Source organism: Pristiophorus japonicus, chromosome 4 (assembly GCF_044704955.1).
Source record: "Pristiophorus japonicus isolate sPriJap1 chromosome 4, sPriJap1.hap1, whole genome shotgun sequence".
In the NCBI taxonomy this organism is placed as follows: Eukaryota; Metazoa; Chordata; class Chondrichthyes; family Pristiophoridae; genus Pristiophorus; species Pristiophorus japonicus.
The window spans coordinates 130,957,892-130,983,254 of NC_091980.1; the positions used below are offsets into that span (position 1 = coordinate 130,957,892).

General features: G+C 44.9%; 2 protein-coding genes across 2 annotated transcripts; both read right to left on the reverse strand.

Moving 5' to 3' along the window:
- Positions 1–91: 91 nt before the first annotated feature.
- LOC139262621 (ferritin heavy chain, oocyte isoform-like) lies at positions 92–9,506 on the reverse strand. The gene is made up of 4 exons (XM_070877772.1): positions 9,405–9,506; positions 7,293–7,439; positions 624–749; positions 92–247 (listed from the first exon to the last, which is right to left on the reverse strand). The coding sequence occupies exons 1-4, from the start codon at positions 9,504–9,506 to the stop codon at positions 92–94; spliced, it is 531 nt and encodes a 176-aa protein (XP_070733873.1).
- A 10,297-nt stretch (positions 9,507–19,803) lies between these two features.
- Positions 19,804–24,079, reverse strand: LOC139262622 (ferritin heavy chain, oocyte isoform-like). The gene is made up of 4 exons (XM_070877773.1): positions 23,978–24,079; positions 21,010–21,156; positions 20,264–20,389; positions 19,804–19,959 (listed from the first exon to the last, which is right to left on the reverse strand). Exons 1-4 carry the CDS (start codon positions 24,077–24,079, stop codon positions 19,804–19,806), a joined length of 531 nt encoding a protein of 176 aa, XP_070733874.1.
- Between the last annotated feature and the right edge of the window lie 1,284 nt (positions 24,080–25,363).

Genomic DNA, 25,363 nt, shown 5'->3' on the forward strand with positions numbered 1-25,363 from the left:
ATAAAGTACAAGCCTTCATTCCTGACAGGACAGGGGCCTGATTATATAAATACAAGTAATAAACAAAATAAGCTTGATCCCATCAGTTAGTTTAGTCACTCTCCCCCAGGGTGTGCTTGTCAAACAGGTACTCTCCCAGGCCATTCTCAGGGGCTCCCAGTCTCTTCAGGTTGGTGATGTGATCTCCAAGCTTCTTGATCATCTTCACTTGTTCATCCAAGTAGTGGGTCTCCAGGAAGTCACACAACTGAAAGAGAAAAGAGGGAAACTAGTTATGGCCAGTAGCAGATATCAACGAACATCAGAGCATTCCCTCGCGTTAGGATTTTAATTCTCGAGGAGTGGAGAAGGATCAGGTCGGGCAATTGAGATTGACGTATATTTGCTCTAATGATCGACTAACTCCTGTATAATGTGAGCTCAGATCCTGGAAACGTTGGGACACATTTACTTCTCAATGTCCACAGTCGGCCAACTTCCCGGTCCTCTCCCCACCCCCTGAAGAACCCAGGAGAAACCCTCCCCAAAAACAAAGCTATTGTTCTGAGATCTTTTGAAACAGCTCACGGACAGCAATGTTCCACTACCTTCAACTTACCCAGAAACCCACATGAGGAATTTACATGAGGGTCAGTGCTCCCAGTGGAGAGTTTGTGCAGATCCAGCAGACTCTGGTTGACATTCTTCTGCATCTGCAGAGCTCTCTGCATCACTTCCAGACCATTGCTCCACTCATCCTGCTCTGGTTTCTGAAGAGGAAAGTCACAGGCAGTTCACTTACAATGGAACAAACAAAATACACCAGACAGTACAAGGAAAATAGGGGTTTGAAAAAGCAACGAGACATCGATGTTACCATAAACAATGTGTCATAGGAATATAGAAATAATGCATTACACTACCACAACCATGGAACCAATTGCTTTCGGAGGTATTTGAAACAATCAGGTCCAAAGGTATCCAGACAGAAGGCCACTAGTTTATTGAACTGAACCTTGATGTCAGACAAGATGATCCGTCCTCCACGGCGATTCTAGAATTCCATCAGTTTCTCAGCATGCTCACTTTCCTCATGTGACTGCTCCTTGAAGAACTCAGCAAAGTGACGCAGGGCAACATCATCCCGGTCAAAGTAGAAGGACTGCAGAAAGAATTTAAAACAGCTTCTTTAGACCTTGATCTTCATATACAATGCAGAGTTATTTTTTCCCTAGTTAGTGAATTCTTAATCCTTCAAAAATAGACACCATTTGTAAACTAGCAAAATGCCATTGACTTCATCAATCAGAGTTGAGCCTCACCTCCCTATAGCACGATGAAAATTTTTCTTTGCTGGATGAACCTATAAACCTAAAGTTCAGGATATTTCATGTCCAATCAAACTAAATTCCACTCCTGGATAAGCAATACCTCCTCTACTTTCTGTCATTCACACAAGAGTGTGTCAGTCATCAGGTGGATGTGAAAGATTAAGGAGGAGAGATTGAGCAGACTAGACCTCTATTCTAGAGTTTAGAAGGATTAGAGGTGATCTCATTAGAAACATACACAATTCTTACAGGGCTTGAAGGATTAGATGCAGGGAGAATGGTTCCCCTTGCTGGTGAGTCGAGAACCAGGGGTCAGTTATTGAGGTCAGAGGTGAGGAGGAATTTCTTCACTCAGGGTGGGACTCTTTGGCATTCTCTACCCCAGGAGCTGCAGAGGCTCAGTATATGCACAAGAAAGAGAAAGAGTAAGAGGAAAAGAGAAAGAGCGAATTTTTTAGATACCAAGGGATCTGGGGACAGTGCAGGAAGTGGAGTTGCAGTACAAGATCAGCAATGATCTTAGTGAATGACAGGAATAGGCCATTGGCCCCTCAAGCCTGTTCGATGTTCTCAGTACTACTGCAGGGAGCTCTCTGCAGTGTCCTGGCCAATATTTATCCCTCAACCAACACCACTAAAATAGATGATCTGATCATTATCTCATTGCAGTTTGTGGGAGCTTACTGTGCACTAATTGGCTGCTGCATTTCCCACATAACAGGTAACTACTTCATTGGAATGTCCCAATGTGTTTTGTTGCCAAGGTAGTGAAAGGCATTATAGAAATTATTATTCTTCCATTCTAGTCCAAGTTTGGGCAAGGAGTGAGAAAAATCCTCCACTCCAATAGTTTACACAGCAATAGTGTGATAGAGATCTCAGCACATTGAGCAAGGCTCCAACACCAGGATTCTCAGTACTTCACCTCCAATAAGAACACTCGGAGGACCTGCCCACATTTCACTCACTACAGTCCCCCCACTGAAACTGAACAACAGGCCCCTGACCAGGTTTGTGCTCTTCTGTCACACACTCAGGCAGCAGCTGGGCTGGTTTCAGATATTAAACTTCAATAGAGGGTAGCTGCAACAGGTAGCAGTCCATTAAATCAACAAGATCTCCCTGTATTACACACCTGAAGTGCTCACTACCCAAAGACTCTTCTCCATCAGGAAAGGAAGTCCAGAGAAAAACAACTTAAAGCCAGTTCATTGAACTGGAGAATTAACAACTTTTCAGAATGCAGCAACAAGGAATACACAACTCACCATGGAGAGGTAAACATAGGAGGAACAGAGCTCCATGTTGATCTGCTTGTTGACAGCTGCCTCACAGTCCTTGAGGTAGTTCTGACACACTTGGGAAGCAATCTTCACAATATATATTTCACTATCACCTGCACAGATCTAGAAATCACTCTGTGATTGCACAAGCTCCTGTATTTATACTATTGGAACAGCTGCATTCAAACAGGGTATGACATCACCATCGATGATTGACAATCCCTGAGAGCCAATCAGGAATCTTCCCTGAATTCAGGCACCAATTAACAAAGGAGAGGGGGTTTGGAGGAGGGGGCAGGGGGAGATCAGCCTCAGTGATGTCACTGCCTTTGGGTTCCTTGAACATCTTCAAATCTGAAAGTGTGCCATTGTTGAATGCTCTCACTTGAATGATATGATAATTTTCTACTTTTGCCGAAGGGGTTTTTCATAATCTGGCCAAGTTTGTTACTTGCAAGTTTCTGTGGCACTGAGACAATATTCAAAGCGATCAAGTCATCTTGGTGCATTTACAAACCAACCATTGGCCAGTGGAATGAGAATTCCATCCTGTGGATGGTGTGAACTGCCCCCAGTTCGAATATAGAGAATGGGCATGTGTCTGAGGATCGGCTACTTGGGGGCATCAACAATGTGTCATTTTTATTCTCATGGAATGATGCCTGGTAAAATTCAATATAGTGAGTGAGAATGAGAGGGAGTGAACATTACTGAACACATTGTCACCCACAGACACATCTCCATTTGATAGAGGGATTCAAAATCATGAGGTGTCTGGACAGAGTCGACAGTCAGTAACTGTTCCCATTGGCGGAAGGGTCGAGAACCAGAGGACACAGATTTAAAGTGACTGGCAAAAGAACCAAAGGCGATATGTTTACACAGCGAGTGGTTGGGATCTGGAATGCAATGCCCGAGAGGGTGGTGGAGGTAGACTCAATCGTGGCTTTCAAAAGGGAATTAGATAAGTACCTGTAGGAACAATTAATAGCAAAGCTGCGGGGAAAGGTCGCAGAAGTGGGACTAGCTGAAGCGCTTTTGCAGAGAGCCGGCACGGGCTCGATGGGCTGAATGGCCTCCCTCTGTGCTGTAACCATTCTATGATTCTAGGATTTGCTCCAGCGTGTTTTGGGGCAGGCTTCATGGACCAGCTGGTCTTTTCTTGCGCCTCAATTTGGTGTGTTAGACGTGTCCTTTTACAGTCGACTTTCAGTGAGGCGAAAAAATATTTAAATCTGATTGAAATGATGAGGCTCAGAAGTGCTCTAACTGTCTGGCTCATCATAGATTCTATCAGCACAGAAAGAGGCCATTTGGCCCATTGTGCCTGTGCAGGCACTTTGAAAGAGCGATCCAATTAGTCCCACTCCTCACCTCCATCCCCATATCCCTGCAATTTATGTCGAGTATATATGCAACTCCCTCTTCAAAGTTACTGTTGCATCTGATTCCACTGCCCTTTCAGGCAGCGCGTTCCGGATCACAACAACTCGCTGCGTAAAAATAATCGTCCTCATCTCTCCCCTCTGGTCGTTGGCCTTTGTCGGAGATCCAAAGCCGTGACGTCTGGTTTCAATGCAGAAGTGGTTCAGTCCTGGATTAGCTGATGAGAGGTATTCCCTTGGATTAAAACTCTGCTTTAGATGGGGCCGAGGAGGCGACAGTGATTGAGATCCTGAGCCACCAATCACACCACAGGCACTGCACTTTCGGGGGAGATACCACCAATGAGCACAGTTGACTCACCTGAATCAAACATGTGTCCGTGTATTTACAGTTGTATTGATCGAAGGAGCAGTGAGGTCGTACTGCAGTTATACAGGGCCTTAGTGAGGCCTCACCTGGAATATTGTGTTCCGTTTTTGTCTCCTAATCTTGCTGTTGAGGGAGTGCAGCGAAGGTTCACCAGACTGATTCTCGCAATAGCAGGACTGACATATGAGGAGAGACTGGATCGACTAGGCCTGTATTCACTGGAGTTTAGAAAGATGAGAGGGGATCTCAGAAGCATATAAAGTCCTGACGGGACTGGACAGGTTAGATGCAGGAAGAATGTTCCCAATGTTGAGGAAGTCCAGAATCAGGGGACATAGTCTAAGGATAAGGGGTAAGCCATTTAGAAAGGAGATGAGGAGAAACTTCTTGAGAATTGTTAACCTGTGGAATTCACTACCACCGAGAATGGTTAATGCCGGTTCATTGGATATATTCATGAGGGACTTAGATATGGACTTTACGGCTGAAGAGATCAAGGGGTATGGAGAGAAAGCAGTAAAGGGGTACTGAGGTGAATGATCTGTCATGATCTTATTGAATGATGGTGTAGGCTCGAAGGGCCGAATGGCCTACTCCTGCACCTATTTTCTATGGTTCTATGCAGTGAATGTCCTGCAGTCACAAAGGGCTTCAAGCAAACTGATGGACATCACAGGGTCATATTCATTGACCAATCCGTGAGCACCAGATACTACTAATTACTATATGTTGACTGGAAACTTCTTTGAGATGCAATAACATGGAATGACACAACTGAAATTTCATTGCACTCCCTGCAGTTCTGAACTAATTTTCTCAAATTAGTTCATGTAAATGTGAAGTTGAGGGTAGATTTCCCAGTCACCCAATTGTACTTCCCTTGCCCCCTAGCAGCATGGCTCACTCAATAAGCTCAGAGAGTGGGTGTGGAGATCAGCATTCTGTGCTACTTTGCCCACAACGCTGACGAGAAAATCAATAGCAACGATGAGTTTGGTTGAGTGGGTGACGTGCAGTGTATTCTACAGGAGTAACTCAGAGCGGCATTGGTAGCTTACTTTAAATAAATACCTAAACTGGAAGTGTTCATTTGGAATGAACTGGTTAAACGCTAATGGACTGGAAAACTCTCCATGCATTAAACATGACAGCAGCTGACATTTTGTTGTAGTGAGGGGTTAAATTTTTGCCATTGATACAAAGGGCAGAGAGAATATTCATCACTAGTGGGAGCAGTTACTTGTATTCAGCTGCCTTGGATCCCTACTGTAGAGTCCCCTCCCTAAATGCTATCTACTTAAGAAATAGGAGCAGGAGTTGGCCATTTGGCCCCTCGAGCCTGCTGCACTATTCAGTAAGATCACAGCTGACCTTGGCCTCAACTTCACTTTCCTGCATGCTCCCCATAATCATCGACTCCCAGAGAGCATACCTCTTGGCCTATGCTTCTGGGTAACTGTCCCATTCCCGTATGTGGTTCAGGACATTTTACAGGTACTACATCAAAGCAAATTGTTGGATTACAGCATTGCAACAATCACTGAAATGCACCAAATAATTTACTCTCAATGGATGCACAGAATTGGAATGACATCTTCAACACGATACCCTAACGATGCAGCTCAACAAATCAGACATACACCAGAAGGGAAGAGGAACAATAAAGTGATTACATAGCCCAGTGTAATTCTGGGCTGACATTAGTCTGAAAATAAGCAACCACTCACTCAAATTTACAATGATACAAAATCCCGTCCTTTTCTGAACAGTTTATTTAATTTCAAATCACGAGGCCAAGTCTCACACCATGTATAAAGTCACAGGCTGTCATTCTCTACAGGACAGAGTCTCACACACAATTATATAAACACTCGTACTAAGCTTGTTTCTCGCAGTCAGTTCAATCACTTTCCCCCAGGGTGTGCTTATCAAACAGATACTTCCCCATGCCATTTTCAGGGGCTCAGTCTCTTCAAGTTGGTGATGTGATCTCCAAGCTTCTTGATCATCTTCACTTGTTCATCCAAGTAGTGTGTCTCCAGGAAGTGTCACAACAGAAGGAGAAAAGAGGGAAACTAGTTGTGACCAGGAGCAGATATCAAGGAACATCAGAGCTTACCCATCGAGAGTTTGGATTTTAATCCTCTTGAACTGGAGGATAGTCAAGTGGTGCAATTGAAATCAATGGAATTGCTGCATCATTTAGATTAAACGTGCTGCACGATAGTTGCTGGGATACATTTACTCGTCAATGTCCACAGTGGGCCAGCCTCCTGTCCCGACCGCTCCCCCCACCCACCAAAAAAAAACCCCATCATGAAGCTATTGAGCAGAGATTTTTGTAGTAGGCTCAAGGACAGCAAGGTTCCACCACCTCCAACTTACCCAGAACCCCACATGAGGAACTTACATGAGGGTCGGTGCACCCAGTGGAGAGTTTGTGCAGATCCAGCAGACTCGGTTCACATTCTTCTCCATCTGCAGAGCTCTCAGCATGGCCTCCAGACCATTGCTCCACTCATCCTGCTCTGGTTTCTGAAGAGGAAAGTCACAGTTCCTTTACAATGGATTAAACAAACAAGTATTGAAGGAATTAGGGATGAAAAAAACAAATCAGAAGTCAAGGATACCATGAACCAATGTGTTAGAATATAGAATTACTACATTAAGCCATCAACCACTGGAGTCAAATTGATCAGGTGAATAGCATAGATGTATTTAAGGGGGAGCTAAATAAGTACATGAGGGAAAAGGAAATAGAAGGATATGTTGCTGGATAAAGCAAGGTGGGAGGAGACATCTAGAGTCTGATCACCAGCACAGACCAGTTTGTCCAAATGGCTGGTTTCTGTGCTATAAATTGGAACCATCTGCTTTAAAATGTATTGGGAGCAATCAGTCTAAGGGGAGCCAGACAGAAGGCCCATTGTTTATGGAGCCAAACCTTGATGTCTGCCAAGATGATGCGGCCTCCACGCCGATTCTGGAATTCCATCAGTTTCTCAGCATGCTCACGTTCCTCATGTGACTGGTCCTTGAAGAACTCAGCAAAGTGACGCAGGGTAACATCATCCCGGTCAAAGTAGAAGGACTGCAGAGGGATCAGAAGAGTAGTTGGGTATCACATGACAGATCCATTATTGTGGGTATTGTACACAAAGCCAAACTCAATTTTGCTTCCTTCAAAGGGTTCAATATCTCCCTGAATTTCAATGTACAATGTTACACAAGCTAGCACCAGCCGACTGACTTCACTAATGTGGTAGAGAGTGGATAATCCCCGAGCAGTAGGGAAGCTGGATAATGGAAAATCAAATGTGATTGGCGAAAGGAACAGAGGCAACAAGAGACAACTTTTTTTTTTAATAAATACATCGGGTGCTTGAAAGGATGATGGCAGTAAATTAAATGGCAACAGCTTAAACAAAAAATAGACATAATAGGGACAAATTTGCAGGGCTATGGGATAGAGCAGGGGAGTGGAACTAGTTGGATAGCTCCACCCAACAGTCAGCATGGGCAGGATGGGCCGAATGGCCTCCTTCAATGCTACATCATCCCATGGTTACCAATTCAGCTTTGATAGAACATGCTCAAAACTATAACCTTAATCTTGGCACCCAATGCTCAAGTGTAGGTTTAGAAATTAGTGAATGATTATTATTAACAGTACCATTCCAATCATGGTTTATTGACCAAGATCCATTTTGTACAGACTAGCCAAGGGGCACGACCGGAACTAGAAGCAAAGCCCTTAAAGTAGAGATCTAGTCACAGCACACAATTCACATAGTACATCTGGCCCAAGTGTTACTGGCTACATTCATCCCGTGGAGCCAAAACCACACAGCATTCATTTGGCACCTTCAAAACTAAACATCAAGGCATTCCAGCGGACAACCAGATACCACCCCTCAGCTTGAGGTCATCAATGAAGGTCAAGGTAGGGAAGCAGAGGGGTTAAGGGAGAGTTCCACCGAGTAGGGGGGAAATGGCTGAAGGCTTTACCACTAATAAAGCAAAAGGGAGTTAGAGAAAAAAAAGACAGAAGGGCAAAAACTGGTAACTAAAGTGAGGAGTTCAAGAACATTAGGAACAGGATTGGCCATTCAGCCCCTCAAACCAGTTCCACCATTCAATTTGGTCAGATCTGCAGCTTAACTCCATTTATCCAGCAAGTAATTGGGAAAGCAAATGGTTTGTGAGCTTTTGTTACAAAGGGATTGGAGTTTGTGTAAAAGTCTAGCTATAATTATACAGGACATTCTGGGTGTCCTCACCAAAGTATTGTGTACAGTGCTGGTCTCCTTACCAAACAAAGGACATACTTGAATTAGAGATGGAACAACAAAGGTACACTAGACTGGTTCCTGGAATGATGATGGGATGGCCCTATGTGGAAAGATTGAGTAGACTAGGCCAATGTTCGAGAGTTTAGTAGAATGAGGTGCAAATCTAATTCAATAAAATTCTTCAGGGGCTTCACAGTATTAATGCAGAAATAATGTTTACCCTAACTGGGGAAATCTAGAACCAGGGGGTCACAGTCTGAGAATTAGGGGTTGGCCATTAAAGACTGAGAGGAGTTGAAATTTCCTCACTCAGAGGGTGATGAATTTATGGAACTCTCTACCCCAGAGGGCTGTGGATGCTCAGTCGTTGAGTATGTTCAAGACAGAGGTCAACAAATTTTTGGAAAGTAAAGAAATTATGGCCCAAGGGATAGTGTGGGAAGATGGAATTGAAGGAGAAGATCAGCCAAATGGCCTACTCCTATTTTTTTAATGTTCTAATCCCTTGATACCCTTACCCATCAAAAACCTTGCCCAGGCAGCCACGGCCTTGGGTGGGTGGAATGCAGGAAGCAAGGAGAGAGAATATGTTCCAGACTTCCAACACACGTGTGAAAAGTTGCTTCCCGACTTCTATTATAGTATAGCTTTAACAAATGAATTCACTGTGCATCTAGTGAGGAGTGGGCCAGATACAGCACAGAATCTAGTAAATTGGCATTGCAACAGGTGCATTGTGAAGTGCTCAGAAATACAAAACTCACTATGGAGAGATAAACATAGGAGGAACAGAGCTCCATGTTGACCTGCTGGTTGACAACAGCCTCACAGTCCTTGTGGTAGTTCTGACACACTTGAGAAGCCATCCTAAGTTGCTTTTCCAAAAATCTATGCCTCGTTGAAGCAAGAAGCTAAGAGTTAGCTAATTTCATACTCCTGTCTTTATACTGTTGGATAATCCAGAGCGTGACAGTCAAGCTGTGAGTGACATTCCTCAATACTCAATCACAAGTTGCAGCCTCTGTCAGAGCACCAATCATGTAAAGGGAGGAGGGGCCATAACTCCCAGAGCCAGTCACGAACTTTGATGAATGAGCATCATTGGCTGACTCTTCTTTTTGTTGGTGGTAATTGTCAATTTAAAGTCAAGAATGGGCCCCTTTTTAAAAGGGCACAACCAATAAAGACTGCAACTTAACAAAAGATGTTAAAGGAAACTTAACAAATTAAATTAAAATTCTATACCCAAGGTGATGATGCACTCCAGTCCCTCCTCTCACGGAAGGCTGCGAGCGTGCCGATGGACACCGCATGCTCCATCTCCAGGGACACCCAGGTGCGAACGTAGCCACGGAAGAGAGGTGGGCAGTCGGGCTGAACGATCACCTCGAATGCCCGCTGGCCAGCACTGTTGCCGGCCTCTTGCCCAGGTTAATTGAATCTTCCGTTGTGTGCGAGTCAGTGACTTTTTAATAGTTCTGTGCGGTTCAGTGGGTTGGTAAATTTCAGATATCTGTGGATGCAACATCCAATGACGGAGCAATGAGTCTGCAATGCAACCGACAGCAGGTCAGGTGAATGGTCAGTGTGTGTGAGGAATTTGACAAGCGCAAGTGCTCAGATACTCCATCACTTCCAAGTTTAGTGAGCACCTGTACACACAGGAGTTAGAATGTGGCACGGACCGTGGGATTTTGAGTTCTTGTTATGTTACCATGACATTTTACAAGCAATGAAATGGACTGCAGTCCAAAAAGACAAAATATCGCCCTGCACCTGGACTTCATTGTGGCAGCCTTGGGAACATTTATCGTCTTAGAAAGAAGAAAGAATTCCATTTATATAGCCCTTTCATGGTCTCAGGATGTCTTAGAGCTCTTTACAACCAATCAAGTTCAGCAGTGTGTTAATGACCAGATAATCTGTTTTGGTTGCGGGATAAATATTGTCAAGGACACCGGAGAGAACTTCCCCCTGCGCTTCTTCGAAATAGCATTCTGAGATTTTTTATGTCCAACTAAGAGAACAGATGGTTTAGCATCTCAGCTGAAAGATGGCACCTCCAACAGTGCAGCAATCCCTCAGTACTGCCCCTCTGACAGTGCAGCAATCCCTCAGTACTGCCCCTCCGACAGTGCAGAACCCTGTCAGTACGGCCCCTCTGACAATGCAATGCTCCCTCAGTACTTCCCCTCAACACTGCAGCACTCCCTTCGTACTGCCCCTCCGACAGTGCGGCGCTCCCTCAGTACTGCCACTCCGACAGTGCGGCACTCCCTCAGTACTGTGCATGTGTGTGTGTGGAGGCAGGGTTATTGAAGACATTTAAACATAGAAACATAGAAAATAGGTGCAGGAGTAGGCCATTCGGCCCTTCTAGCCTGCACCGCCATTCAATGAGTTCATGGCTGAACATGCAACTTCAGTACCCCATTCCTGCTTTCTCGCCATACCCCTTGATCCCCCTAGCAGTAAGGACCTCATCTAACTCCTTTTTGAATATATTTAGTGAATTGGCCTCAACAACTTTCTGTGGTAGAGAATTCCACAGGTTCACCACTCTCTGGGTGAAGAAGTTCCTCCGCATCTCGGTCCTAAATGGCTTACCCCTTATCCTTAGACTGTGACCCCTGGTTCTGGACTTCCCCAACATTGGGAACATTCTTCCTGCATCTAACCTGTCTAACCCCGTCAGAATTTTATATGTTTCTATGAGGTCCCCTCTCATTCTTCTGAACTCCAGTGAATACAAGCCCAGTTGATCCAGTCTTTCTTGATAGGTCAGTCCCGCCATCCCGGGAATCAGTCTGGTGAACCTTCGCTGCACTCCCTCAATAGTAAGAATGTCCTTCCTCAGGTTAGGAGACCAAAACTGTACACAATACTCCAGGTGTGGCCTCACCAATGCCCTGTACAACTGTAGCAACACCTCCCTGCCCCTGTACTCAAATCCCCTTGCTATGAAGGCCAACATGCCATTTGCTTTCTTAACCGCCTGCTGCACCTGCATGCCAACCTTCAATGACTGATGTACCATGACACCCAGGTCTCTTTGCACCTCCCCTTTTCCTAATCTGTCACCATTCAGATAATAGTCTGTCTCTCTGTTTTTACCACCAAAGTGGATAACCTCACATTTATCCACATTATACTTCATCTGCCATGCATTTGCCCACTCACCTAACCTATCCAAGTCGCTCTGCAGCCTCACAGCATCCTCCTCGCAGCTCACACTGCCACCCAACTTAGTGTCATCCGCAAATTTGGAGATACTACATTTAATCCCCTCATCTAAATCATTAATGTACAGTGTAAACAGCTGGGGCCCCAGCACAGAACCTTGCGGTACCCCACTAGTCACTGCCTGCCATTCTGAAAAGTACCCATTACTCCTACTCTTTGCTTCCTGTCTGACAACCAGGTGGAGATAGATAGATAGATTTTTGAACAATAGGGGTCAAGGATTATGGGGAACAGATAGGAAAGTCTTGAGACCAAGATCAGATCAGCTATGATTATATTGAATGGCAGAGCAGGCTCGAGGTGCCAAGTGCCATAAGCGTGTTATGTAAACCTCTCTGCCTCCTTTACGACACTAAAATGTACCTATGGTCCCACTGCCTTATGTGGCTGAACAAACGTGAACATTTTCAACTGTTGTATTACATCATTGCAACGTTAGATTGAAATGCATGAATAGAATTTGCAAGATATACTCTTATGTATTAATGCTTGGGAGTCACAAGACACCAGAGGGCGCCGCGGTCAGAGGTCATCGGGCTGTACGCATGTAGCATGTGTGCTTCATCAGCTGTATATAAGCTGGGTGTCTTTGTCACACTGGCACTCTTGGGCTGGACTAAAGATGGATCAGGTTGCACCTGAGTGAGTTTACAGTAACCAGACTTTTGAGTCATTACATATACGTACAATTGAAATTAGGTCTTCAACAATGGCTATCGTAGATTGGGTATTGTGCAATGAGAAGGGGTTAATTAATAGTCTTTTTGTGCAGGGTCCTTTAGGGATGAATGATCATAACATGATTGAATTCTTCATGAAGTTTGAAAGTGAAGTTGTCCAATCCAAAACTAGGTCCTAAATCTAAACAAAGGAAACTACGAAGGTATGAGGAATGGCTATGATAGATTGGGAAGAGTCATTAAAAAGCATGATGGTGGACAGTCAATGGCTAACATTTAAGGAACGACTGCATGAATTGCAACAATTATACATTCCTTTCTGACGCAAAACACAAAAGGAAAAGTGGCCCAAACATGGTTTACAAAAGAAATTAAGGATAGTATTAGATCCAAAGAGGAGTCACACAAAGTTGCAAGAAAAAGTAGCAAGCCTGAAGATTGAAAGCAGTTTAGTATTCAGCAAAAAAGGACCAAGAGATTGTTTAAGAGGGGGAAATAGTGTATCAGACTAAACTTGCAAGGATCATAAAAACCTATAAAAATTTCTCCCAGTATGTAAAAAGAAAATGACTAGTGAAGATAAATGTAGGTCCTTTACGGTCACAAATGGGATGGGACAGAGGCGGGAGTCGAGAGAGGCAGCGGCCTATAAAAGGCTCAGCAGTCCGGGGAGAGTCGAGAGAATCGGGAGTCGAGAGAGGCAGCGGCCTATAAAAGGCTCAGCAGTCCGGGGAGCGTCGAGAGAGGCAGCGGACTATAAAAGGCTCAGCATTCCGGGGAGCGTCGAGAGATGCAGTGGCCTATAAAAGGCTCAGCAGTCCGGGGAGCGTCGAGAGAGGCGGGAGTCGAGAGAGGCAGCGGCCTATAAAAGGCTCAGCAGTCCGGGGAGCGTCGAGAGAGGCAGCGGCCTATAAAAGGCTCAGCAGTCCGGGGAGCATCGAGAGAGGCGGGATTCGAGAGAGGCAGCGGCCTATAAAAGACTCAGCAGTCCGGGGAGCGTCGAGAGAGGCAGGAGTCGAGAGAGGCAGCGGCCTATAAAAGGCTCAGCAGTCCGGGGAGCGTCGAGAGAGGCGGGAGTCGAGAGAGGCAGCAGCCTATAAAAGGCTCAGCAGTCCGGGGAGAGGCGGGAGTTGAGAGAGGCAGCGGCCTATAAAAGGCTCAGCAGTCCGGGGAGCGTCGAGAGAGGCGGGAGTCGAGAGAGACGTACCGGTGCAGCTCCAGCTGGGAAAGAAGGCAAAAAAGAAGAAGAAAGAAATCAAAAGGTGACGTCACAGCCAACGTGGTAAGTGATTGGCTGCTGATTGGTGAGTAGTTTTTCTTTTTCTTTATTAGTCAGTAACTTTTAACATTGTTGTCGCCAATTTAAGTGTATCTAAGGGTTAAGTCATGGCAGGACAGCTCAGTCACGTGATATGCTCCTCCTGTACCATGTGGGAACATGGGGACAACACCAGTGTCCCTGACGACTACATGTGCGGGAAGTGTATCCACCTCCGGCTCCTGACGGTCCGCGTTGCGGAGTTGGAGCTGAGGGTGGATTCACTCTGGAGCATCCACGATGCTGAGAATGACGTGAGTAGCACGTGGAGCGAGTTGGTCTTACCGCAGGAGAAGGGTCCACAGCCAGCGAGGGACTGGAAGACCAGCAGGAAGAGTAGTGCAAGGAAGGTAGTGCAGGGGTCCCCTGTGGTCATCCCACTGCAAAACAGATACACTGCTTTGAGTACTGTTGGGGGGGGGATGACGCATCAGGAGAGGGCAGCAGCAGCCAAGTTCATGGCACCGTGGCTGGCTCTGTTGCACAGGAGGGCAGGAAAAAGAGTGGGGGAGCGATAGTGATAGGGGATTCAATTGTAAGGGGAATAGATAGGCGTTTCTGCGGCCGTAACCGAGATTCCAGGATGGTATGTTGCCTCCCTGGTGCAAGGGTCAAGGATGTCTCGGAGCGGGTGCAGGACATTCTAAAAAGGGAGGGAGAACAGCCAGTTGTCGTGGTGCACGTTGGTACCAACGACATAGGTAAAAAAAGGGATGAGGTCCTACGAAATGAATTTAAGGAGCTAACTTAAAAAGTAGGACCTCAAAAGTAGTAATCTCTGGATTGCTACCAGTGCCACGTGCTAGTCAGAGTAGGAATCGCAGGATAGCTCAGATGAATACGTGGCTTGAGCAATGGTGCAGCAGGGAGGGATTCAAATTCCTGGGGCATTGGAACCGGTTCTGGGGGAGGTGGGACCAGTACAATCCGGACGGTATGCACCTGGGCAGAATCGGAACCAATGTCCTCGGGGGAGTGTTTGCCAGTGCTGTTGGGGAGGAGTTAAACTAATATGGCAGGGGGATGGGAACCAATGCAGGGAGATAGAGGGAAACAAAAAGGAGGCAAAAGCAAAAGACAGAAAGGAGATGAGGAAAAGTGGAGGGCAGAGAAACCCAAGGCAAAGAACAAAAAGGACCATTGTACAGCAAAATTCTAAAAGGACAGAGGGTGTTAAAAAAACAAGCCTAAAGGCTTTGTGTCTTAATGCAAGGAGTATCCACAATAAGGTGGATGAATTAACTGTGCAAATAGATGTTAACAAATATGATGTGATTGGGATTACGGAGACGTGGCTCCAGGATGATCAGGGCTGGGAACTCAACATCCAGGGGTATTCAACATTCAGGAAGGATAAAATAAAAGGAAAAGGAGGTGGAGTAGCATTGCTGGTTAAGGAGGAGATTAAGGCAATAGTTAGGAAGGACATTAGCTTGGATGATGTGGAATCTATGTGGGTAGAGCTACAGAACACCAAAGGGCAAAAAACGTTAGTGGGAGTTGTGTACAGACCTCCAAACAGTAGTAGTGATGTTCGGGAGGGCATCAAACAGGAAATTAGGGGTGCATGCAATAAAGGTGCAGCAGTTATAATGGGTGACTTTAATATGCACATAGATTGGGCTAACCAAACTGGAAGCAATACGGTGGAGGAGGATTTCCTGGAGTGCATAAGGGATGGTTTTTTAGACCAATATGTCAAGGAACCAACTAGGGGGGAGGCCATCTTAGACTGGGTGTTGTGTAATGAGAGAGGATTAATTAGCAATCTCGTTGTGCGAGGCACCTTGGGGAAGAGTGACCACAATATGGTGGAATTCTGCATTAGGATGGAGAATGAAACAGTTAATTCAGAGACCATGGTTCAGAACTTAAAGAAGGCTAACTTTGAAGGTATGAGGCGTGAATTGGCTGGGATGGATTGGTGAATGATACTTAAGGGGTTGACTGTGGATGGGCAATGGCAGACATTTAGAGACCGCATGGATGAAGTACAACAATTGTACATTCCTGTCTGGCATAAAAATAAAAAAGGGAAGGTGGCTCAACCGTGGCTATCAAGGGAAATCAGGGATAGTATTAAAGCCAAGGAAGTGGCATACAAATTGGCCAGAAATAGCAGCGAACCTGGGGACTGGGAGAAATTTAGAACTCAGCAGAGGAGGACAAAGGGTTTGATTAGGGCAGGGAAAATGGAGTATGAGAAGAAGCTTGCAGGGAACATTAAGACGGATTGCAAAAGTTTCTATAGATATGTAAAGAGAAAAAGGTTAGTAAAGACAAATGTAGGTCCCCTGCAGTCAGAATCAGGGGAAGTCATAACGGGGAACAAAGAAATGGCGGACCAATTGAACAAGTACTTTGGTTCGGTATTCACGAAGGAAGACACAAACAATCTTCCGGTTATAAAAGGGGTCGGGGGGTCTAGTAAGGAGGAGGAACTGAGGGAAATCCTTATTAGCCGGGAAATTGTATTGGGGAAATTGATGGGATTGAAGGCCGATAAATCCCCAGGGCCTGATGGACTGCATCCCAGAGTACTTAAGGAGGTGGCCTTGGAAATAGTGGATGCATTGACAGTCATTTTCCAACATTCCATTGACTCTGAATCAGTTCCTATAGAGTGGAGGGTAGCCAATGTAACCCCACTTTTTAAAAAAGGAGGGAGAGAGAAAACAGGGAATTATAGACCGGTCAGCCTGACATCGGTAGTGGGTAAAATGATGGAATCAATTATTAAGGATGTCATAGCAGTGCATTTGGAAAGAGGTGACATGATAGGTCCAAGTCAGCATGGATTTGTGAAAGGGAAATCATGCTTGACAAATCTTCTGGAATTTTTTGAGGATGTTTCTCGCAGAGTGGACAAGGGAGAACCAGTTGATGTGGTATATTTGGACTTTCAGAAGGCGTTCGACAAGGTCCCACACAAGAGATTGATGTGCAAAGTTAGAGCACATGGGATTGGGGGTAGTGTGCTGACATGGATTGAGAACTGGTTGTCAGACAGGAAGCAAAGAGTAGGAGTAAATGGGTACTTTTCAGAATGGCAGGCAGTGACTAGTGGGGTACCGCAAGGTTCTGTGCTGGGGCCCCAGCTGTTTACATTGTACATTAATGATTTAGATGAGGGGATTAAATGTAGTATCTCCAAATTTGCGAATGACACTAAGTTGGGTGGCAGTGTGAGCTGCGAGGAGGATGCTGTGAGGCTGCAGAGCGACTTGGATAGGTTAGGTGAGTGGGCAAATGCATGGCAGATGAAGTATAACAGAGAGACAGACTATTATCTGAATGGTGACAGATTAGGAAAAGGGGAGGTGCAAAGAGACCTGGGTGTCGTGGTACATAAGTCATTGAAGGTTGGCATGCAGGTGCAGCAGGCGGTTAAGAAAGCAAATGGCATGTTGGCCTTCATAGCAAGGGGATTTGAGTACAGGGGCAGGGAGGTGTTGCTACAGTTGTACAGGGCATTGGTGAGGCCACACCTGGAGTATTGTGTACAGTTTTGGTCTCCTAACCTGAGGAAGGACATTCTTGCTATTGAGGGAGTGCAGCGAAGGTTCACCAGACTGATTCCCGGGATGGCGGGACTGACCTATCAAGAAAGACTGGATCAACTGGGCTTGTATTCACTGGAGTTCAGAAGAATGAGAGGGGACCTCATAGAAACATTTAAAATTCTGACGGGGTTAGACAGGTTAGATGCAGGAAGAATGTTCCCAATGTTGGGGAAGTCCAGAACCAGAGGTCACAGTCTAAGGATAAGGGGTAAGCCATTTAGGACCGAGATGCGGAGGAACTTCTTCACCCAGAGAGTAGTGAACCTGTGGAATTCTCTACCACAAAAAGTTGTTGAGGCCAATTCACTAAATATATTCAAAAAGGAGTTAGATGAGGTCCTTACTACTAGGGGGATCAAGGGGTATGGCGAGAAAGCAGGAAGGGGGTACTGAAGTTGAATGTTCAGCCATGAACTCATTGAATGGTGGTGCAGGCTAGAAGGGCCGAATGGCCTACTCCTGCACCTATTTTCTATGTTTCTATGATTTATAACAGGGAACAAGGAAATCGCAGAACAATTAAATACTTCAGCTGTCTTCAAAGAGGACACAAATAACATCCCAGAAATGCTCAGGAACTAAGGGTCTAGTGAGCAAGAGAAATTAAAGGGAATGATTAATTAAATAGTGCTGGAGAAACTAATGGGACTGAAAGCTGATAAATCCCCAGGGCCTGATAATCTACATCCCAGAGTACTAAAAGTAGCAGCCATGGAAATAGTGGATGCATTGGTTGTCATCTTCCAAAATCCTAGAGATTATGGAACAGTGGCTGCATATTCAAGGGTGGTAAATGTAACCCCACTATTTAAAAAGGGAGAAATAAAACGGGTTAACTACAGCCCGGTTAGCCTATCAGAAATAGAATGTGATAAAGGACACTTAGAAAATATCACCGAGATTAGACAAAGTCACTGTGGATTTATGAAATGAAAACTGTGTTTGACATATCTACTGGAGTTTTTTTTGAGTATGTAACCGAGATTAGATAAGGGAGAACCAGTGGATGTAGTGTATTTGGATTTTCAGAAGACCTTTGATAAAGTCCCACAAGAGGTTAGTGTGCAAAATTAAAAGCACATAGGATTGGGGACAATATATGGCCATGGATTGAAAATTGGTTAATTGATAGAAACAGTTGGAATAAACAGGTCTTTTCCTGGGTGGTGGGCAGTGACTAGTGGGAAACCACAGGGATCAGTGCTTAGGCCCCAGCTAGTCACTAGTAGATTTGGAGAAAACCAAATATAATATTTCCAATTTTTCACAGTACAGGAGCAAGGTTGTCTCACTACAATTACACAGGGCCTTGGTGAAACTACACCTGGTGTATTGTGCAGAGTTTTGGGTCTCCATAAGAGCAAGCACAGCAAAGTCCCACCAGACTGATTCCTTGGATGGAAAGATTGTTGTATGAAGAGATTGGGTTGACCAGGCTTGTATTCACTAGACGAGTGAAAGGGGACCTTATTGAGACATAAAACTCTGACTGGTTTGGAGAGACTGGATGTGGGGAGGAAGTTCCCCTGGCTGGGAAGTTGAGAATAATAGGTCACAGGCTCAGGATATGGGGTAGGAAATTTAGCACTGAGATGAGAAATGTTTCCACTCAGGATGGGGAAGCGGTTAACCACAGAAGGTAGTAGAGCCCAATCACTGAATATATAGGAGATAGATATTTTGATCCTAAAAGGCATCAAGGGCTATGGGGTAAAAGCATGAACACTGGTGTTAAGGATCAGTTATGATCCTCTTGAATGTTGGTGCAGGCTTCAAAAGGGAGACTACTACTGTTTTTATGACTATAAATGTCAATATATTGACATTACCCCAGCAAAGAGAAAAATTATAGGACTGTTCGCACTGGCAGAAGGGTCGAGAACCAGCAGACACAGATTTAAGGCAATTGGCACAAGAACCACAGCTGATTTGAGGAAAACTTATGCAGTGAATGGTTAATATCTGGATTGCACTGCCTGCGAGGGTGGTGGAGACAGATTCAATCATAGGTTTGGACAAGTATGTGAAGGGAAAAAAAATGCAGGGTTACAGGGAAAATGCAAGGGAGTGGGACTAGCTGAAGTGCTCTTGGAGAGCCAGCACAGGCTGAATGCCCTCCTATGCTGTAACCAATGTATGATTGTTGCATAGCCTAGTGCAATACTTGTGCTGCAAACAAGTTTTGGTAAATGGAGAATAAGCAACCACTCAAACTTGCAAGGAGACAAAAGCCAGTCCAATATTGAACAGTTTATTACATTTCACATCAAGAGCCCAGGTCTCAGCCTGTACAAAGCCACCATTCGATGTAGGACAGAGTTTCACACAATTATATAAACACGAGTACTGATCAGAAGCTTCAGTCACTCTCCCCCAGGGTGTGCTTGTCAAACAGGTACTCTCCCAGGCCATTCTCAAGGGCTCCCAGTCTCTTCAGGTTGGTGATGTGATCGCCAAGCTTCTTGATCATCTTCACTTGTTCATCCAAGTAGTGGGTCTCCAGGAAGTCACACAACTGAAAGACAGAAACTAGTTATGTCCCGCAGCAGATATCGAGCAACATTGGAGCTTACACCTTGAGTGCTTGGATTTTAATCCTCTTGGACTGGAGGATAGTCAAGTGGTGCAATTGAAATTGATGGAATTACTGCATCATTTAGATGAAAACTTGCTGTATTAAAGGGTGCTGGGATCAGACACTTACAATATCTACCCTGAAAAAGAGACCCAACACAAAGCTGTTGGGCACAGATCTTTTTAAATTAAGTTCAAGGACAGCAACTTACCCAAGAGCCCACATTGAAGCATTAGGAACTCACGTGAGGGTCAGTGCTCCCAGTGGAGAGTTTATGCAGATCCAGCAAACTCTGGTTCACATTCTTCTCCATCTGCAGAGCTCTCTGCATCACCTCCAGACCATTGCTCCACTCATCCTGCTCTGGTTTCTGAAGAGTAAAGTCACAGTTCCTTTACAATGGATTAAACAAGGATTTTGTGTCTTTAGATGCTCTGATAATGACTCCACAAGGCAATGTATTGTACTTGAACTGTAGTGAACCTTATCCATTTAACGTAACTCGAGTGAGGATCACACATGGTGGCCTGCTTTTTATACTGGGCCTAGCACACCTGTACAGGTAACCTACAAGTTCTCCCACTGCAGTGCCCTCTGGTGGCAAATAGTACAAGCAGAAAACAGGACAGTATTGAAGGAAATTAGGCACAAAAAAATGCAATCAGACATCTGTTACCATGAACCAGTGTTAGAATATTGAATTACTGCATTAAGCCATCAACCACTGGTGTCAAATTGACCAGATGAATAGCATAGATGTATTTAAGGGGAAGCTAAATAAGTACATGAGGGGAAAAAGGAATAGAAGGATACGTTGCTGGATAAAGCAAGGTGGGACGATGACATCTGGAGCCTGATCACCAGCAGAGAGCAGTTTGTCCAAATGGCTGGTTTCTGTGCTGTAAATTGGAACCAACTGCTTTGGAATGTATTGGGAACAATCAGTTTAAGGGGAGCCAGACAGAAGGCCCCTCGTTTATGGAGCCAAACCTTGATGTCCGCCAAGATGATTTGGCCTCCACGTCGATTCTGGAATTCCATCAGTTTCTCAGCATGCTCATGTTCCTCATGTGACTGCTCCTTGAAGAACTCAGCAAAGTGACGCAGGGCAACATCATCCCGGTCAAAGTAGAAGGACTGTGGTGGGATCAGAAGAGTAGTTGATTATTGCATGGCAGTCCCATTATCATAGGCACTGTACATGAAGCCAAACTCATTTTTCTTGCTTTCAAGGGCTCAGTCTCAACTTGTATGTACATTATGGAAACTAGCACCTACTCAACTAACCTGGCAAAGACATTGGATAATCTCACCTCCAGCAGTAGGGAAACTGTCAAATAGAAACTTCCTATTTCTCATGTTCTTGTGAACAGGAGTAGGCCATACAGCCCCTCGAGCCTGCTCCACAATTCAAGATCATGGCTGATCTGATCATGGTCTCATCTCCACTTCCCCACCTGCTCCCCATAATCCCTTATCATTTAAGAAACAGAATAAATTTAAGACTAATCGACAATGTCTCAGCTTTCCACAGCTCAGGCAGCGAATGCCACAGATTGACATCAAGAAATTTCTCATCAGAATAAGGGACTGCCCATTTAAAACTAAGATAATACCCTCTAGTTCTAGTCTCCCCCATCAGTGGAAACATCCTCTCTGCATCCATCCCATCAAGCCCCCTTAATCTTGCATGTTTCAATATGACTTCATTCTTCTGAATTCCAATGAGTGGAGGCCACCTGCCACACCCCCAACCCACCCACTAATGTGGCACTTTGCCATCTTGCTCCATTTAAATAAAAATTTGCTTTGTTTTTTTTCTGCTAAAGTGCATGATGGCACTTAGCCTGCCGATGTCCTTTTGCAGAATTGTGTCCCCTCCTCACACATTACTGACAATACAACAGATGTGAGGAACAGCAAACTAGGCTATGTTACCAACTTGGAAAAAGGGACTGAGTAATATAGATTGTAAGTAGTTGGGGTTCAAGCACTGATCCCTGCTAGATACTGGTTGCCAACCAGAGAATGATCCATTTATCCCAACTCAGTTCTTTAGCCAATCCTCTATCCATGCTAATATATTACCCCCAAAGCCTGTGAATTTTTAATCTTGTGCAGTAATCTTATGTGGCACCTTGTCAAATGCCTTCTGAAAGTCCAAATACACCACATCCACTGGTTCACCTTTATCCACCCTGTCCGTTACATCCTTAAAAAGAGTTCCAGCAAATTTGTCAAACACGACATCCCCTCACAAATCCATGCCGACTCTGCCTGATCAAATTTTGCTTTGCCAAATATCCTGTTAGTTTAATAATGGACTCCAACATTCTCCCAATCACAGATATTTGGCCAACTGGTCTATCGTTGCCTGCTTTTGGTTTGCCTCTCTCTTCTCTTCCTCCCCCCCCCCCCCCCACAAAAGGGTCATTACATTAAAAGTTTTGCAATCTGCAGGGACCTCCTGAGAATCCAAGGAATTTTGGTTAATTACAACCAATGCATCCACAATCCCTGCAGCTACTTCTCAAGACCATAGGAAGCAAGCCATCAGGTCCATTTATCTGTCTTTAGCCCCATTATCTTACTGCTGAGTACTATCTCCTTAGGTGATTGTGATTGCATTAGTTCCTCACCTATAGCCCCTTGACTATCCAGCATTGGAATTTTGTTACTGTCCTCTACTGTAAAGAATACAATATATTTGTTCAGATATTCTGCCATCTCTATGTTCCCCATTACTAATTCCCTAGTCTCATCCTCTTAGTGATTTGCAAAAATTTGCAGGCTATGGGAACACAGTTGTATCACTCCACCCAACATTCAGCGAGGCACAATGGACTGAATGGCCTCCTGTGCTGCATTATTCCACAATCACCAATTCAGCTTTGATTGAACATGCTCAAAACTGGAACCTTAATCTTGGCACCCAATATTCATTGTAGCTCTGGAAATTAGTGAAGAAATTGCCACAAGATTTATACCCTGGTCACCAGTAGCACACTCCAATAAATCATTGTTTATTGACCAATATATTTTGTACAGGCTAATTGAAGGGCAGTATTGGAAGTCAAAGCAACTTCCTAAACTAGAGATCTAGTCACAATGCAGAATTCATATCCTACAAAAAAAAAAGAAAATCCTAGCTGAGTTTTACTGGTTATATTTATGCCAGGAACTAAAACTACCACAAGCAGCATTAATTTGGCACAGTCTACACAAATCAAAGCATTGTAGGAGAACCAGAGGCCACAGAATAAAAGTTATGAGAACCCCTCAGAATTTGAGGTGCTTGGTGAAGGTCACAGGGGTTAAGGGAGAGTCCACTGAGTGCAGCCAAATGATTAACTTTCTTTGATCTATTGGTGGTAAAAGTTGGAGGAAAGACAGAAGGATACAAACTGGTATTTAAAATTCAGAGGTTAAAAACACTAGGAACAGGAGGGAAGCAGAAACATTTGTAACACTTTCTTCCCATCCTCCCCCTGTGGAGGTGCAGGATGGCTGGGAAAGAAAGTGTTTCAGATTTCCACCACACTGGTGGGAAAGAATACTTCCTGACTTCCCTCCTAAACAGCCCAGCTGTATTTTTATGACATCACCCATTGAACCAACAATGTAAGGAAAGTCCATGGAGTGATTTAGAATGAGGATACAAATTCTGAGTTCCTCACATTGTGTAGAATTTATTGCAAATAAACTTCACCAAGCTCACAAGAGCCCAGGAAAAAGATTCACATTCAGAATATGATGCTGTACCTTGCAACAGCTGAGAGTTTGTTAATGAGTTCACAGGAAGATAAATCATTTTATAGTATAGCTTTAAAAGTTAATTCACTGCATAGATTGAGGCAGGGGGCAGAGAGAGAAACAGATGAGCTGGGTACAGCACAGGATTTCATAAATTTACATCAGTTAGTCTCCATTGTGAAGTGGCAAAAAACACAACACTCACCATAGAGAGATAAACATAGGAGGAATAGAGCTCCATGTTTATCTGCTTGTTGACAGCATCCTCACAGTACTGGTGGTAGTTCTGACGCACTTGAGAAGCCATCGTAATGTTTTCTTTTTCTACACTTTAAAAAAAAGCCTTGTAGAAGTATGTAACTAACATTTAACTAATCTCAAACTCCTGTATTTATACTGAGGGATAATCCAGGGTGTGGCACTCTTGATGATGATTGTGTATTGACGACTATCAATCAGAAATTGCAGCCTCTCAGAGCACCAATCAAGTAAAGGGAGGAGGGAGATGGACTCCCAGAGCCAGTCAGATCTTTGAAGAATCAGCATCATTGGCTGACATCTCAATGAGGATCTCAATTGTCCTAAGACACTTTCCTCAGACACAGTTCAAATATCCAGTGTCACAGGTTAATTGGACCCTCTATTCTTTGGGCTAATTAATTGGAATGATTAAATCAGCTATCAGAAACACTTAAATCATAAGTGCCCCCTTTAAAAAGGGGAATAAACTGTAAGATCCACATTATGACCAAACTAACATAAAAATGTTACATTATTTCCCTGTATTCATGCTGCACTCCACTCCCTCTGGTGCCCACCGGTCACGGAAAGCCTCAAGCATACCGGCAGACACTGCGTGCTCCCTCTCCAGGGACACCCGGACACGGATATAGCCGCGGAAGAGAGGCAGGCAGACGGAGAGAATACGACCGTGCTCTGCCTGGACCAGTTAATGGCCGCTTTAAAAGATTCATTGAATCCTCTGTTGTTTGCGAGTCAGTGTCTTTTTGATAGTTCTGGATTATTCAGTGGGTTGGTCATTTGCAGGTATCTGCGACTTGGAAATCCCCTCCGTGCCTTTCAGTTCCGCGCGGAGGGGTTTCCTGTACGGGCTGCTCCTGCACACTCTCAACTTTGCCATCCTCGCCTGCCGTCCGGACATGCCATGGCGTACCATCTTGCTGTCCAGAGGAGGCGGGGGTCCCCGATGGAGGGCACTCTACGCGGGAGTCCTCCCACTATTTATCGGGGACTTGGCCTGGAGGGTGGTGCACGGAGCAGTCCCGTGCAATAAATTTTTAAGCCGGTTCACGGGCTCCCAGGCCGCCTGCAATTTCTGCGGTCTGGAAGAGTCCGTGTTCCATGTTTTTGTGGAATGCACGAGGTTGCAGCCCCTGTTTTATTATTTAAAGGGGCTGCTCCTGAAATTCTGGCTGCACTTCAGTCCCGCACTCCTGATCTTTGGACACCCTGTGCGGAGGGGAGCGGGTAGGTCCGAGGGCCTCCTCGTAGGACTGCTCCTGAGCACGGCGAAGGGTGCCATCAGCCGGTCCAGGCAACGGGCGGTCGAGGGGGTCATTCAACCTGACTG

Bases quoted from the DNA above. Each gene is read 5' to 3' on its own strand.
- LOC139262622 (XM_070877773.1), bottom strand. From the start codon at position 24,079: ATGGCTTCTCAAGTGCGTCAGAACTACCACCAGTACTGTGAGGATGCT. The intron at 21,157-23,977 runs GTGAGTGTTGTG...ATCCCACCACAG, and splicing joins CCTATGTTTATCTCTCTATG to TCCTTCTACTTTGACCGGGA. The intron at 20,390-21,009 runs GTTTGGCTCCAT...TTTACTCTTCAG, and splicing joins TCATCTTGGCGGACATCAAG to AAACCAGAGCAGGATGAGTG.
- LOC139262621 (XM_070877772.1), bottom strand. From the start codon at position 9,506: ATGGCTTCTCAAGTGTGTCAGAACTACCACAAGGACTGTGAGGCTGTT. The intron at 7,440-9,404 runs GTGAGTTTTGTA...ATCCCTCTGCAG, and splicing joins CCTATGTTTATCTCTCCATA to TCCTTCTACTTTGACCGGGA. The intron at 248-623 runs GTAAATTCCTCA...TTTCTCTTTCAG, and splicing joins CTGGGAGCACTGACCCTCAT to TTGTGTGACTTCCTGGAGAC.